The 16868-nt window shown below is 39.3% G+C and overlaps 1 protein-coding gene across 1 annotated transcript in view; it reads left to right on the plus strand.

Annotated features, from left to right (window-relative positions):
- The window catches only part of LOC584780 (breast cancer 2, early onset), a 43308-nt gene extending 34064 nt beyond the window's left edge, over positions 1-9244 (plus strand). Inside the window, exons 20-25 of the mRNA XM_030980937.1 lie at positions 1712-1831; positions 2546-2727; positions 3271-3474; positions 4273-4366; positions 5921-6115; positions 7283-9244. Of these exons, the coding sequence (XP_030836797.1) occupies positions 1712-1831; positions 2546-2727; positions 3271-3474; positions 4273-4366; positions 5921-6115; positions 7283-9097 (2610 nt within the window). The 3' untranslated portion in view covers positions 9098-9244. The remainder of the gene's footprint in view (positions 1-1711; positions 1832-2545; positions 2728-3270; positions 3475-4272; positions 4367-5920; positions 6116-7282) is intronic.
- The last annotated feature ends 7624 nt before the right edge of the window (positions 9245-16868 follow it).

Here is a 16868-nt window from a genome sequence, read left to right on the forward strand (position 1 = left end):
CTTTTTACACGTAAACCAATGGGGATCCCTGGAGGGGGAAAAAATCCAGAAAATGCGGGATGTCCCGCTTTCTTTATTTTTTGAAATATTTTTAAAAATGAAATCTGATCTTTTTCTATAGTCATTAATCAGTCAATCAAATAATGCCCAGTTTTTGTAACCTAAAGCATTAAAAACAGGTATTTTTTAGGCCTCTGGATACCCTTTCTTACATGCCTGAAAGCGCCAAAACCCATGAGCTTCCAGGGGCCCTGCCCTTTGGACCCCCTTTATACGCTCTGCTTCTCTCTAATGGACTCTTGATTACAGTTGTCCCACATTACAGTTTGGAAAACTTGGCAAGTCTGCATATTCATAGAGGCCTTTAGCAGGAAAATCAGTCACGGGAGAATTAATTGTTATGGTACTGGATGATTCATGATCTTCATGAAACCTTAGAGTCATTAGCATGTCTGGCTCATGTTTTCGTATTTAATTGACAGCAACCTCCGTGTAACAATCCAATATGCATGGCATAAATAAGTTACTTGTGACTTCTATTTATGGTAAAAGATAATCCTTCAAATCATGCCCTCGGATTATAACTGATTGTTGACAAGAAAATGCATTGGTAATCAAACTAATGATATTTTGAAGGGATGTTTATGGTAAACATATATAGAGGGAAACTTTAAAGCTAGCAGAGAGTTTTGGTATTACCGGTATGTATTTTCTATCAACATTTTTAAAAGCAGATATTGTTTATTTCAGTGAATTCAACTGATTGAATGTTTTTGCTTTCTGTGTTTGCACGCCTATCAGAGTTCACAAAGTTACATAAAACAAGCTTATATGTAGACTTACATTTAAAAGTTCCTTTAATAGTATAGTGTTCCTTTAATGGTATTTTCAATTGAACTCGCTGAATGTTTCTCGCTGTGTTTTAGACTATTCTGAGTGATCATCAACGATCTGCTCTTCATGCTTATCAGAGATCACAAGAATTAGATGAAACAGGCTGATATGCAGATGCTCCTTAATAGTACTTTCGATAGTACATTTGATAGTATGTTTCACAGGACCTTTAATAGTATTTAAACAGTAATTCAAATGCTTGAATATTTCTTTGTAGACCATTTTTTATGAGCATAAACGATCTATCCTTCATGCTTTCAGAGATCACAAAATTTAGATGAAACAAGTTGGTTTTCAGATTCTCTTTAATAGTACTTTCAATGTTACATTTGATAGAACATTCATTAGTACCTTCATTAGTAATATAATAATAATAAAAATACAGTATTTGTTATGCGCCATCAATCTAGTAAACTATTCTGAGGCGCAGAGGGATAGAATTAGAAGAGTTACATAGGGAAATAAGGACAACAAAAATGCATAGATGTACATTAAACATATAATTAACTAAAATAACATGTGAACATATATGACTTTAGATTCTTTTTAAATGTTTCTAGAGATTCTAGTGATTGGATCCTCAGTGGAAGAGCATTCCAATGAGATGGTGCCACCGAAATAAACTTTTTCTCCCAGAGTAGACATAGTTCTTTGGACTGTTAACTGTTTAGTACCAGAAGAGCGGAGATTTCTGCCTGGGATATATTCTGTGATGAGATTCCGCAAGTACTGTGGAGCCAAACCATACATTACTTTCCATGTGTGGAGTACATTTAATTCCACTGATGAATGTTTTTCTTTCTCCCTGTGTTTGTAGTCTGTTCTGAGTGAGCGTCAGTGTTCCACCCTCCATGCCTACAGAAGACTACAGAATGAGGTGAAACAAGCCGACCTGCAAGCTGCTTTTAATCGATCTCTTGCTCAGCAAAATAAAGAGGTATACTACACATTAACCCAAGTGTTTCACAAAGACTAGGTTCGACTTTAAGTTGGTCTTAACTATGACAGGCCGTTCATGCCACCATTTGCTCTCACCGTTAGAATTTTTACATCTTATTTCTTCCTTCAATAATGAATTATAAAAACCGTAAATTTGTAGATTTGTGACCACGATTTGTACGTCCCTTGAGAGACCAATGCCAGTAAATGGAGAGAGCAAACAGTGGCATGAACGGCTGGCCATAGTAAGGTCCAATTTAAAATCGATCTCAGTCTATGTGAAATATAAGTTTATTTTCCTTTTCTAAGCATTAGATATTATTCATTGTGCTTCTAAATGAGTCCTGCAACAATATAAATTACAAAAACACTGAAACCCTCTACTCCAAATGAAATCCCAGCATGGTTAGCATAAACAAGAATCAAGCAGCATCTTGCTTTTACTCTCTCACACTCTCTTTTTTCCCCATCTTCCTTTACTTCCCTCCCTCTGTCTCTGTCTCTCTCTCTCTCCTCTCTCCCACTCTTTCCCTCTCCCATCTGTCTCCCTTCTCTCACTGTCTCTCTTGCTCTCTCTCCCCTTTTTCATTTTTTCCCTTCTTTATCTCCTCTGGCTCGCTCTCCCTCTCTCTCTCTCACTCGCTCTTTCCCTCTCTCTCTTTCTCTTTCACTTTCACTCTCCCTCTCTCTTGTCTCCATCTCTTTATCTTAGGGCAAGTTTGAAAGAACAGTAGTCCCTCTCATGAAGGTTCGTGTAGGAGACTATAATGCTTCCACCAGCAAGGGGCAGCAGACAACTTTCCTGACACTATGGCGACCTCCAGATGATCTTGTGACCGAGCTTGTTGAAGGGAAAAGGTTTCGAATATCATCCGTAGCTACTTCAGCAGGAAGGTAATTGCCTTATACTTGGTGAAAAGTCAAGGAATGTTGTAAGATTTGATTCTTCATACTGTCAAGTCTTCTGTGGCATTAGAATGATAGCTATGAAGGACACTTTTGATATTTGTTATAATGTCATTATGCTATGTATTAGAATTGAATGTATTATATGTAGTCTATCAGTGATATCATTGTGTAACTTGAATGATTTGAGTAGTAATTAATAAACAGGAATAAAGTCTGTGTGCAAGGATGGGGAATCTTCATATTTCAATAAACAATCTGTAATTAGGAACTAGATTCTAAACTTCTTAAATGACTAATCATATCATACACCACTGGAAATGTTTCAATTTTCATTAATTAACAAATTTTACACGCTCTTACCCTTTTACAAGATTGAATACATGTAGTATATAGTATAATAGTATATTTGTAAAGCGCTTAGAGACATTGTATTAAGCGCTATATAAAAGCTAAATAATAAATAATAATTGAATCACATTATTTCTAAATCATTTTAAAAGATGGAACTCTTTTTCCACACACACACAGGAATATGCCTGGGATGTGTCCTGTTCAGCTAGCCTCCACCAGAGCCACCCGATACGAGGAACTCCCTGCTGCCAGCCTCAAACTGCAGAGAAGCTACATACCAAGGGCAGCTGCCTCGATGCAGTGGCTGGGGAGAGGCTACACACAGGCAGCGTACGGTGAGCTGGATGCTGTAGGGATAGTGGTATCATTGGATGAACCCAGGTGAGTTTTTTTTAATTAATTAATTAATTTATTTATTTTTTATCTTTTGTCAGGGTAGCTCATTCACCAATAAGTAGTGGTCTTCCATAGGGCCCTGATTAATTATGAACATATTAACATCAAAAAGCATAACGCTTATACAGAACAGTTGAAATATAATTCCATAGTACATTTAGAAAGATATAACACAGCAATAATAGAGGTGGCACAATAAAAAAAATACTCTTTTGCAAAATGATCATATATCAGTAACCTAGTTCATCCCTCCCCCCCCCCCCCAATAAAAAAAAACACATACACATGATGCAGAATACTGAGAAGAAAAGGCACCACAAAACTGTACCTGTAGATAAAGGTTGATTATCTTTTTTGTTTGAAGCTTCTACCCCCCCCCCCCTCCCATTTTGAAATAGATTTGTGCGCAATCGAGACTGAGAAGGATGCATTTAATTTCATCTACACTGACTAATCCAATCCAATCCACACAAATGAATACTAGCCAATATGAGCAAGTGAAGATTAAAAAATCGAGCTAGTTGTTTTAATGATTGGAAATAATAATAAACAATTCTTGTATGGCAGCTAACACGTTACATAATGGGTTATTGTCCTCGAACCAAAGAATTGTGGTAGCGATGGGAAATTCAGAACCGTTTTAAGCAGCAGTTGTTTTATTATTCAATTATCTTTTGAAGCTGTTCATGAAGCAATGTTTAATATAAAGATGAACTTTGTTTGCATATGAAAGAGGAAAACAAACTTTAAAGAAAAAATTCTTCCTCCTTCCTCCTTCCTCAGCAGGTCGCATCCAGGAAGCTCACAATATCATGCAGTTTACCTAGCTGATCAAGATGCCGCTGTCATGGTCATCAAATTCTGGACTAGCCCTTCAGTAAGTTCTTCTTGTTCTGATAATCTTCAAAGGGCTATGCAGCCTATCAGCAAGATCTGTAGTTTTTGTATGCAGACCACTAAATACCAGGGGAGTGTTTCACAAAGACTAAGATTGACTTTAAGTTGGACTTAACTATGGCAGGCCATTCATGCCACTGTTTTCTCTCACCGTTTACTGGTATTAGTCCCTCAAGGAACGTACAAATCATGGTTACAAATCTACATAATTTACATTTTGTTACAGTTTATAACTGAATATTATCTTAAGATCATAATTGAGAGACCAATGGTGAGAGGAACCAGTGGCATGAATGGCCTGCCATAGTTAATTCCATCTTAAAGTCGATCTTAGTCTTTGTGAAACACCCCCAGTTCTACACTTTGCGAAAAGTGTAGCATTCTAACATACATAGGTCATGACCCTCCTACCTACAGAGCCTCCAATTAATGTTCTAGTCTGAAGAATAATAAGGTTATCTTGTATGGTTCTGCTTGTATCAAAAGATGCATGTGCAGGATATTTTCACGCTTCATCATTGATTTCCAATAAGGCCTAAAAAGAAAAGATGTTGTATTTCCCTATGCGACCGACCCAAAAATCTTTGAAATCTACGGTCGGCTTTCTAAAAAAGTTTTTTTTTGTTACTGTTTTTTAGAAAATAAATGTACTGGAGCATTCAAAACTGAAAAATATCAGCCCAAAGAGGGAGCAAAAAAAAAGAAGAAAGATTTCTGACCTAAATTCTCACCTAAAGGGCAATACAACATCTTTTTTAAAGGCCTACAGGTAATTGTAATGTAAATTATGTAGGGAATGTCAAATTTACTTGATTGCTAAGCTCTGATCTCTGACCTCGTTGATAGCTCCCCTGCAGCAACTGTCGGAGGTTTGTACAAGTTCAGGACAAATGACTGTTTTTTTTTTCATTCCTTTCGCATGTTGGAATTCATGTTCTGAGTCATGAATATACATCATTTTGCTTTTTCTCATTCGTTTGATATTGCATTTAAGATTAGAATAGCTGGTGTCTTGTCATTTATCATTTTAGATTATATAATGTGTATCAACGGGTGATTTATAAAAATACAAATAAAACCACGTCCATTGCATCTGGAATATACAAGAGATTCGCAAGAACATAAGAATGTTTTAATGATGTCACAGTATGAACCCTGATTCCTTAAGTTTTTATCACTGCATTTTTCATCAAATTAATACCATGCGCGAGGTTAAGAGTGAGGCACTAGATTAAACATTTAGCCTGACGGTAGTGAAGTAAGACAAATAACTGAAGGGAAGATGACAAAACAGGCACTGAAAATGTGTGAGATGTCATGAGACATCGCCTGCTTGTGCAAATCATGTTCAACATGTGACGTTACACATCTCAGCAGCGTTCGAAGCTATAATTAAATGTTTTGTAATTGATAATCATTACTTTGAATGTTTCCAAGCATTGAATGTTAGTAACCTTGTCCAATCAAAGTTTCACCTTTGTAATAATGACAATAAACTGAGTTTTTAAAATCAATGAAACTTTTATCTTTAAAGGCTCTCAACCTGGATGACATGCTCAAGCCAGGCTCCTTCATCTCGGTCAGCAACCTCCAGTACCGCTCACTCTCCAGCACCCTGTCAGCGGTGGCTCTCCCTACCGCTACGGCATCGGACTACACCGTCTTCACCCCCAACCCCAAGGCAGGCTACCTGCAGGCGGCCCTCAGTCAGCTCAGAGGGGCGATCAAGGTGGGCTATTTGCTTCATGCCTGGGACCCGTTTCACAAAGCCCTTTTTCAATGACAAATGACTAAAATCAGTGACAAATCTGCTGATAATCAATCAGAAGCAAGGATTTCAGTAGCTTATAACAAAAACTGTCATTTGTCACTGATGATAAGTATTGTGAACCCCCCCCCCCCCCCTGAGCTATTATACAAATACAGTCAAACCTGCTTTAGTGACCACCGGTCTACAAACACCACATCTTTTGTTTCCCTTGAAAATGGTTCCTCATTGAAACATGTACTAAAGGAACCTGTCTAAAAAGACAACCTGTCATCAAAGACCACATTTTTTGTTTCCCTTGAAGATGGTTTCTCATTGAAACATGTACTGTTAAACTAAAGGAACCTGTCTACAAAGACCACATCTTTTGTTTCCCTTGAAAATTGTTCCTCATTGAAACATGTACTACAGGAACCTGTCTACAAAGACCACATCTTTTGTTTCCCTTGAAAATGGTTCCTCATCAAAACATGTACTAAAAGAACCTGTCTACAAACATCACTTTATGTGTTTCTCTTGGGCGGTCGCTATAGACAGGTTTGACTGTACTATATTTCAGGAGGTTTAACCCCCCCCCCCCCCCCCTTGGGCTGCCAAGTGAAAATGTGATGTGCATATAAAAACGCCATCATGTGTCCAGACCCACACAGTATCCGCATCGCCATTAGGTCAACCCCCTCCCCCCCCCCCCCCCAACACATGATAACTCTGGATATAACTGTGTATTAATCTGTTACTTGAATTAAAAGATGTTATCATGCACTGCTTTCTATGGTCCCCAATGTGTTAGTAGATGCCAGGAAAATATCACTTACAGAGGTTAAAAATAGCCACAAAAAATTGCATCACCGCTATGCGGCTCATGGACGATTCTCGGCATTGTCATTGGGTCAAATCTAGATCCGCCCCTGCTGGTGTTCAATTTTGTTTAGATTATAGCTATTAGTATGGCACGTATCTACATTTTAGAAATGTGAATGTTTGAATTGTAAACTTTTAATTAAAATGCAATTTTTCTTTGATAGAGGAAAGATAAGAAAAAATTGGTTTCAAGTTGATTTTGGCAGGGAATTCAAGGGGTCATTTAAAATTTGTTTTGACTTGATTACATTGTCTTTCATTTCACAGGATGTACCCAAGTGTTTGGAGTTGATGCAGAGGAAAGTTCAGCAACTGAAAGATGCCCCTTCTCAGCCAGCATATCCAGGCTCCACCCCAAGAAATCATCCATACACAGCTGGGAGAGAAAGGGTCACCACTCCACTTGCTGGGCTGAGTCGGGCACGTTCTGGTATTCAGTCTTCCCCTCCTACCTCAGTGACGTCACAGGGTCAGCCGTATCAATTGATGACTGTCCGCTCCTGTCCTAAGAACTTCCCGAAGACCTCCCAGCCCACCAGGGATGAGAACCTCAACCCTAGGATACAGGTAGCAGGTAGTACCCCATCACATAGTCATCCAGGCACATCAAGGGTATCTACTAACCCTACTCCTAGGACACCTTGTCAGTCTCAAGTGTCTGCAATATCAGGGGTTGATGTGTCTCCAAGGGTGCTGGCACAGCATGTGGAGCTAGAAAGAAGATCTCAGCTCTTGTCTCGTATCCCTTCGCCTCCACCCCTCTCCCCGCTTCCGTACCCTGCAGCATCACCTGCCCTGAAGCGCGGTTTCAAGATACCCTCGCCACTTGTCAGAGGATCGCAGAAACCGGACCCTGAGAAGTCGCTGAGAAAGCGACTTCGAGATGAATTGGAGGAGCAAGATGACAAAGACTCTGAACAGCAGAGCAAGCAGCAGTCGGATATTGGATTTGATGAAGGTGAAAACACATACAAAAAGCAGAAAACAGACAACCACGTAGACACTCCAAATCAGAAAGAGGTAAAATCTTCCTCTGACAATCAATCTAACCTTGATGATAAGATAAAGGAATATGAAGATAGATGTGAGGATGACTTTGGTGATGACTTGGGTCTATCTGCATCAGGTTTAAAGGAACTGGAGATGAGTTGGTCCCAGTCGGAGCCCTTGCCTGAACCTGCGGCACGAGACCAAACCTTGAAGATGAACACGTGTCAAGCTGAAGAGGGTTGTCCATCTAGGAGTAACGACATCTTGGATAAGGACAAGGATGCACTTCCTACAGATATGAGCTTAGAAAAGGATAATCATCGTATTTCAGGGCTAAAAGATGAGAAGCATGTAGCTTCTGGTATTGAAAAGGCTGTGGAGGGGACAGTTCAGGCCTGCAAAGATGTGGTTAGTGGTTATGAAACGGAATGTGACGTTGTGCCATGTACAGAACCTGTTCAACCCGAACAACTTGCTGATCATACAGGTGTGAATCGTGATGACCCCACCCATCCAACAACAAATAATTATAATGTAACAATGACCAATGCATCTGAAACTACAAGTATGTGCAAAGTGGAAGACTCCAGTGCTCTTATTTTGCCACCACATTGTGAAACCATTGGTGAAAACGTGGAGGCAAATGGTGCAGGCATTATGGAGAATGTCAAACAAGTTACGGACATACCGGATCAGGTTAGTGCAAACCTGAACGATCTTGAAAGCGTCAAGGAAACCCTTGCAGCTGAGAATCACCGGAACTCTGAAGGTTCAGCATCTTCCAACCAAACAAAGGACGCCACCAAAGAAGACAACTCACAGGGAAGCAATTTTTCGCAACAATCCAGAGGTAATGACTCTTCCCAGAACTCGGTACCTGTGGATGGATCGCAGGATAGCTCTAAACAGGACAAATCCTCTGGGCCTTCAAGCCCCAAGAGCAACAAGCGGAAGTGTCTTAGTCTTCAAAGAAAGAAAGCTCTTCCTGAGGAGGCTGGTGCTGTGATCGAGATCCTGGAGGATGACAACCCACCCTTGCTCAAGAGATCCTCCAGGCTCAGACTACAGCAGAAGAAAAGCTATAAATTCTAGACCAAGGTAGGGAATTCACAGCATAAGTCACATACGGCTATTATCAGTATTACAGTCAAACCTGCTTTAGCAACCACCTGTATAGAAAGACCACCTGTCTACAAAGACCACTTTTTTTGTTTCCTTGGAATATGGTTTCTCATTGAAACAACTAAAGGAACCTGTACATAAAGACCACCTGCCTTTAAAGACCACTTTTCTTGTCTCCCTTGAGTGGTCTTTATAGATAGGTTTCACTGTATTTTATTTGACGACACCAGGGAGCCGAAAAGCCAAATTATTCATCAAAACCATCAGCATCTTCTCTGGGTAGCGCTGATTGTGAGTAGAGAGTGTTTCCCCACACTGGGGTTCAGCCTACTCTTGTCCAAAGACTCTTAATGTGCATACGTAGGCAGCGACTATCATGCTTATCGGGCCTCTGGAACCTAGCCTTTGTCTGTGAGATAGAGGTGTGGCACGAGGACACCCAACAATAGCTTCAGTCCTGTAAGCCTGGGCTGGGTCTGAACTCACAATATATGGATCGATAGGCAGATGCTCTACCAATTGAGCTAACCTATCTCCTTGTGTTTGTAAGAATAGAAGGAAAACAGATCATCCATCTAGCCGCAATCCATGCCACAGTATTTACCCTCTTATTACCTCAATTGAAATGCAATGTACTTCATACATGGTTCCCCTTTGTTATGAAATGTTTGTAATTCCAAGGTTATGTACCACATCGATGGCATTACAGTTCACTATTTTTTTATATTTGTTTTTTTAAGTTCCTGTCAAGGCAGAATTTCGTATTTCATATTTTGTATGGTTTATACTTAAGATGGCACGTAAAAGTAAAAAGCAACAGCTTTTAAAATGTCACAGGTGCTTCACTGTACAGTTCACTATTTGTTGTATTTGAAATGAGAAACAAAAGAGGATGCCAGACCAAGAGTTGTATATCTTCAATCATAGATATGAATGAGTGTGATATTGCCTGTCTGAAGGTGCAATAGTTCATTGGTTTCAGTACTATGCTAATCTGAAAACTATTACAGTGCTTTATATACATGGACATGTACAACAGTATCTATTGAAATCACATTGTACAGTATACAATGATTGTACTTGTAAAAAGATTGTATGCCTTGGAGTTCATTTGATAGAACTATTGATACATATGATATATGTATGTAGTTAGCCTACCAATTCACCTTAGTAGTTCACATACTTCAATATTGTTAGGTAGGTACATGTATTTACAGACAAGTATACTTAAGTTGAGTTCTGGTCATGCAATTGCATTGTGAAAGAAACGTTATGGAATCGATCAGAAAATGTTGATCATCTAGCATATAAGTATTGGTGTGTACTGCAAGGTTCTGGAATCATCAAAGTGATAAGAAATTTGGCCCAGTCTTTGTAAAGTTACAAGCACTGTACACAGAAAGATGTATATGGGACTACACAAACATGTGGCATGAAAATCTGTCCCGATTTGTATAATGTTACATGCCATATTTAGAATATTAAGGCATTTGAAGAGCCTTGCTTTTCAGGGAACATTTTTTATCTGATGTTTTTCCACATTTGCATAAAACAATGATAACGCTCACAAATTATTGTTCACCTCTTCCCAGAACTCAACCTTCTCTTTAAGTATGGCTTATTGTATCTTTGATCACCATGTTGCCTCTCTGTCTCTGTCTCGTGTTTTAACTATGAACCTCACCTTGATACTGATAGGCTTACAGGATACATTTGCATTGTCAAGACAGTGATTGAATTATGGGAGGTATTTGTCTGTCTTTTGTAATGCAAGGATGATCATAAAGGACTGGACTGTTTAAATATATTGTTCACTTAAGAGATCACAAAACAATTTATAAATAAGCAAGCAGGTTAATTCTAGCTCATGCTTGAATGCTCATACTTATTCACATTTACCTGTCTGCTTAAAGGCTTCCAGCTTTGCCACCCACAAGCTTTTGCCATGTTAGGCAATCAATGATAGCACTTCCTACAAAGCACCTTTTCAACAGAGTTGTTCCTTTGTTACATTAATTTGATATCAAAATAAGACAGGAGAAGTAGTGTAGCTTTTAACTTCTTCATATTACATAGAAATTCTACATTAAATACAATCAAAACTGACTAAAACGTCCTCCAAATGAAAACGGTAAAATTGGCCACTGCAGACAGGTCATGTGGCCTTTCTAGACAGTTTTTGGAACTCAATACATATCCTCCTTGAGGGAAATAGGTGGTCTTTCTTCAAAAGTGACTAATTTGACAGATTTAATTGTTTTTTCATTTTTTTCATTCTTGATTTGGGTAGAAAGATATGTATTGGTCCGTCTTACTAACAACCTGATACTAACATCATCAAACATCAATTTGTTTGTCTTAGAGCCAGAGAGGTGTGTACTCTTTGAAAATGATGTGATTAAATGCCCTTCTGCCTCTAAATGAGACACATTTTCTTGTATATTGTGGCAGCTGTCATCATTAATGTCTTTGGTAATTTTGCAACATAATTGTTATGTTATCCTGTTAGAAAAATAAGAAGCTAACACATAACTTTTAGATGTTTTGAATACACTGAAGGACAAATGCATTATCTAGTGCCTTAGGTCTTTGTATTGAATCAATAGTGCACAGTCTGACTCTGCAATTATTTTCATATTCACTTATATATATATATATATCATTAATGTACTACACTTATACCCATTTATTGTACTATACATGTAAACCATGAAACTCAAGTGCCAAAAAGTTGTGCCAAATGTTATATAACTGTCAGTTTATAGAAAATGTGATTTACATGTTTTGCATTCACTTTCACTACACACCTTTTTTTAAAAGGCAAACTTGTTTGAGATGCCCAAGTAAGTTCCCATATCTGCAATGTCAGTACTATGTCGGCCAAAGGAAGCATTTATGCAAATTACAATTTAAAGATCACCGCACTAGTTTGGCCAGGAGGGATTAGACCTCCCTACATGGTCACTGACAGTTGATTATCCCATCAAATAAGCTATCAATTAACATAAGAAAAAGAGGTTCATGGGGGACCAATGGTCACCAATTAGGCATTGTTTGCTATATAGAGGGCGCAAGTAGCTATAAGTAGTGCAGTGGGGCTTTAAGAGGTTGCAGTGCTCTCTAGATTTCTCTCCTCTTCATAAACCATTGCCCTTTGAACTCTAGAAGTTTAGGTAGATACTCTACATCTGGGGGGCGTTTCACAAAGTCTTTTTTTAATTACAAATATTTAAAAAAAATCAGTGACAAATCTGGTGATAACCAATCAGAAGCAAGTATTTCAGTAGCTTATAACACAAATTGTCATTTGTCACCAATGACAAGTTTTGTGAAATGCCCCCCTGGTACACCTTGACAATTCTGTGACAAGTGATGTCTCGGGGTGATTCTAGAACAACCCCTCAAGGATCCCTCATTAAGAACTTTCCAAGTTACATGTAATAGATTACAACGTTGGTGAGGAAGGGAGGAGCATGGACCCGACGGACGAATTGCCATTTGGTCTACAACCAGTTTGTCCACTTCCCAATTGGTCCATTCTTCCCCTTGACCATATGGTCAACACCCAGCCCGTCTAGTATCCACATGGTCTAATAAACATCTCGTCTACTTATCATTTGGTCTAATGACCTAATGGAAATAGACCACTTGGATAGGTGACTAACCGGTTGTTGACCAAACAGCTATAAACCCTCAAACCCTACCACAAGGAAAGAAATATCCATTTGTAACTACTCTGTGGTGTGAAATTAATACCTGTCTGTAACCTGTGCTATTAAGAAGAAGTAGAACCAAAATGAAATGTGTTGTACTCTGCATTTTTTTTAATGATAAATTAAAAAGAAATATGCACATAAAAACAACAACTGTGATTCCCAAGTCATATAAGTGTAGTTGGTGTAGGTGTGTGACATTGTTTGCGAGTGTATGAGAATATACAAATATATACTGTCTTGAGAGGTTCTGGTTGAAACTATTGGCAAGATGTGACTCCAATAGTACCATTTGCTTTGAGGCATTTGCTTAGGGGCAAATGGTACTATAATTTATTTTTTATATTTTTTTAATTGAAATATAAAGTTCATTCAGGATATCAAGAATCAGATATACATTGTAGATACAAAATCTGTTTTTACATCATGGTCCTGAACAGAATCAAAATGTAGTACACGGAAATATTAATAATGAATATCACCAAAGCTCACAAGCAAGGGAAAGAACAGTGTAAAACTAACTTATAAGAAGAATACGCATTACAAGTAGTAAAAAGCACAAAACAAAAACAAAAATCGAAAATGTAATAATTGAAATTAACAGGAGAAAAATATCAAGTCACTTTAATAAAAGACATTAAAATATCACCAACAGATTAGAAGAGGAGAAAATATATAAGGAAATTGGTAGAAAGTAGAGAGGGGAAGGGAGAGAGAGAGAGAATTAAGCCATGTCAAGAGCAGTATGTGAATCGACATTGTATCACACAGGTTTAAAACAATTGTCCTTGATATAACCAGTACCTCGAAAATAAGACGGTATATTTTTGAATGATAATTTGCAAATAATATTAGACACGCGGAACAGTTCAATTGCATTCCGCCCCGGATTTGCCCCCCCCCCCCCCCCCCCCCACCCTTCCGACAGGGCACTATTTTCATTTTGTGAATATGCCACTGGTTTACATGTGACATGCGATTTCTGCGCTATTTTTGTTTGGCCGCCCCTTCCAGATAAGATAAGGTCTTCTTATTAATTTCTGGAGACGCCACTGAATATTTCTTTTTTCTCCGTTGTCCAGCCTCGATCTCCTCTTTCATAACTTACAAGATTTGTCCCGCCCGTCCCCTTGCTCCGATCACTTTCTTGAACTCGGCTCATTTTGTCCTTATACCTCTTTAAAACATTATGTCCACGTCCTTAATACACTTATCCCTTTACTGCATGCCTCGCAAAGTATCCAGTTTATAAAAACAGCATCGTTCGCAAATCCGCCACCAATTTGTCACGCCGATTTATGGAACATAATTGCACTGCACATTAGAGCGACCTGACTGATTCTTCAGAAACACGTAATGTTTCGCACTAATGAGCGCGCGCGCGCAAAAGCGTAATCGCCCGTGTTAAGTGCCTGCTATTCTCTATTGAATGGTGAAGGTCATGCATACTATCACGACAGCATCAGCGGCGATCCACTCACCTAACCAACTCGATCTTTAGGCCCCCCCCCCCCCCCCCCTCTCCCATCTCTCTCTCTCTCTCTCTGTCTCTCTCTCTCTTTCCCTCTACCCTCTCTCCGCTTATGTTTCCTTCTGTCTCTCCATTCCCTCTCTAATTCCCATTCTCTTTCTCTCTGTTCTCTCTACGCCCCTCCTCCATCCCTTCTCATCTGTCTCTCTCACCTCTGTCTTACACCTCTGTATATCTTGCCCTCTCCCCATCTTTCACACTCTCTCTCTCTCTCTCTCTCTCTCTCCCTCTCCCTCTCTCTCTCTCTCTCTCTCTCTTTATCAGTTCCCGGTATCAGATCTATCCCCTCTTTTTCCCTCACCTTCTTTCTCTTCTCTCTTTCGATCTGTCTGTCTGTCCCACCTTTTCGGTCGTTGTATCTGTCCGTCTTACTTTCAATTTTTTAATTTCTCAATTACTCATACATTTATCGCGATACGTAATGTTTTAGAAATCGAAAGATAATGATGTTAGGATTGGTCAAAAAATGGACCCAATTCTCGTACTGAAATCTAATTTGTTGTTGATTTAATTGTGACCGACGTGTAGAAATTCACATCTGTCGATCAAAAATACCCCAATCATGAGGTCCTTTAAAGGAAATCAGCCCGTTGACTTCTCCCACTTTTCTCTTTCAAGCAAAATATTTTGCAAATGGATTTCCAATAATCTCGATCGACCATCTGTTGACGACAGAACCAGAAAGTAAAATCGGCCTTTCGGAGAGAAAATAGGCCTATACAAAATTCAGACCCTCGTGTAAAACCCGGACAAAAATATTAGGTTCATTGTTTGACTTGTGCTATGAAAATTAGATCATCTTTTGTCGTGAGTAGTAATCGAACTGAATGGGAAATGGGTCACTTTCTAGTTGCTTTTTCAATTCCCACGTCTCCTCGTGTGTACTTGCGGCGCGCTCGCATTCCTCCGGCCTTGACGCGGAGGTAAACAGGAAAAAGTACACATTTTCATAAAGACACGATAACATTGACCGATACGATTTTGTGCTAGCTGTCTGCGCTGTTTACCAGAAAAAAGTTCACTTGTACGTTTAGCCGCGCATATATACAGTGACCAGTCCAACTGGTCTCTCCCTTTTCCTTTTCTCTCCCCTCTCTCGCCGTCTCCTTTCTCCCTTGTTTTGTCTTTGATTGTTTAGTTTGCGCCTGTGCAGCTTGCAGGAGAGTTCCAAGTCTCCTGACGTCACGTCTTGGTCAACCTGCCCCTTTGGTCTCTTCGTTTACTTTCGGGGCAAGTTGGTTTTGAACCTCACCGGGTTTGTCCGCGTGAAAGTGGATACCATGAAGTCAATAAACGGGCGTTGGATACCGGGGGAAACAGTCAAGAGACCCTTATTTGAAACTGACCAGAGATTATGGAATTATCAAAAGAAGAACCACTCTTAGTCCGGATCGCCACCTGTCGAATATTTACTCAGTTTTTCACCTCTATCAAGTGCAACCGAGGTATCTGTCTACATTCGTTCACTCCTCATTGTCCACTTTATAATCTTCCATTCCTACCTTCCCGAGTCTTTCTTCATTGATGTAGCTCCTTTCTCGCCCTGCTTCCATCGTTAATTTTTTACCGTTGTTCCTCCCTCTCTATCCCTATACACCCACTGTGTCACGCCTTTAGCCCCCTCCTCTCTCTCTCTCTCTCTCTCTCTCTCTCGCTAACTCTTGCTCGACTTCCTCTTATTCGCTCTTCACTAATTCACTGTTAACATAAGAAATATACTGTAGACACTTTTCTTTCCAATTTGACTTCAATATAATTATACATGTATATTTTTGTTTCGCCACTTTAATGTACGATTCAAAATTGCGCTACCGTGTTTTTTCCTTTTTTGTTGTTGTTTGTCTTGTTAAAGGTTACTTAATAAATAAGTTCAAGAGGAGATGTAAAACAAAAGAAAACATCTAGAATTTAAAAGACAAATGAGGGGAGAAAGAGAGAGAGAGAGAGAGATACAAAGAGAGAAAGGGAGATGTGTTAGGCGGGTTGCTGAGTGGAGAGGAGAAGATAAACATTCTCTTCGATTACTGAAGAAGAGAAAGGAAGCAGAATACGGTGTGGAAAGGCTTAACGAAATAAAAAGGTGGAGAGAGAGAGAGAGATGGTGAAAATGGGAGAGAGAGAGAGAGAGAGAGAGAGAGAGAGAAGGAGAGAGAGAGAGAGAGAGAGAGAGAGGAGAGAGAGAGAGAGAGAAAGATAGACATAATACAATAGAGAGAGAGATACATACGAAACAAACCTTTTCTTTCTGAAGCCCAATTCACAAGCGCGCTAAAAACAAAGACACTTGCAATCATGGCAATAATACCCTTTCAAGGGGGCAGAGAACAAGGCGAAAGAAACGCTATCTTGTGAAAGGGCGGAGGGCGAAGTTCAAGTATATCGTATCAAAGAAAAAGATATCAAATCGTGTGTATGCATCGCAAGATGGTATAAAATTTAATTCGAAAACGTAAGAGATAAGGACGAACTTTCTCACCACAATGAGCTATGTATATCT

The sequence above is a fragment of the Strongylocentrotus purpuratus genome, unplaced genomic scaffold, assembly GCF_000002235.5.
Source record: "Strongylocentrotus purpuratus isolate Spur 01 unplaced genomic scaffold, Spur_5.0 spur5_scaffold_11, whole genome shotgun sequence".
In the NCBI taxonomy this organism is placed as follows: Eukaryota; Metazoa; Echinodermata; class Echinoidea; order Camarodonta; family Strongylocentrotidae; genus Strongylocentrotus; species Strongylocentrotus purpuratus.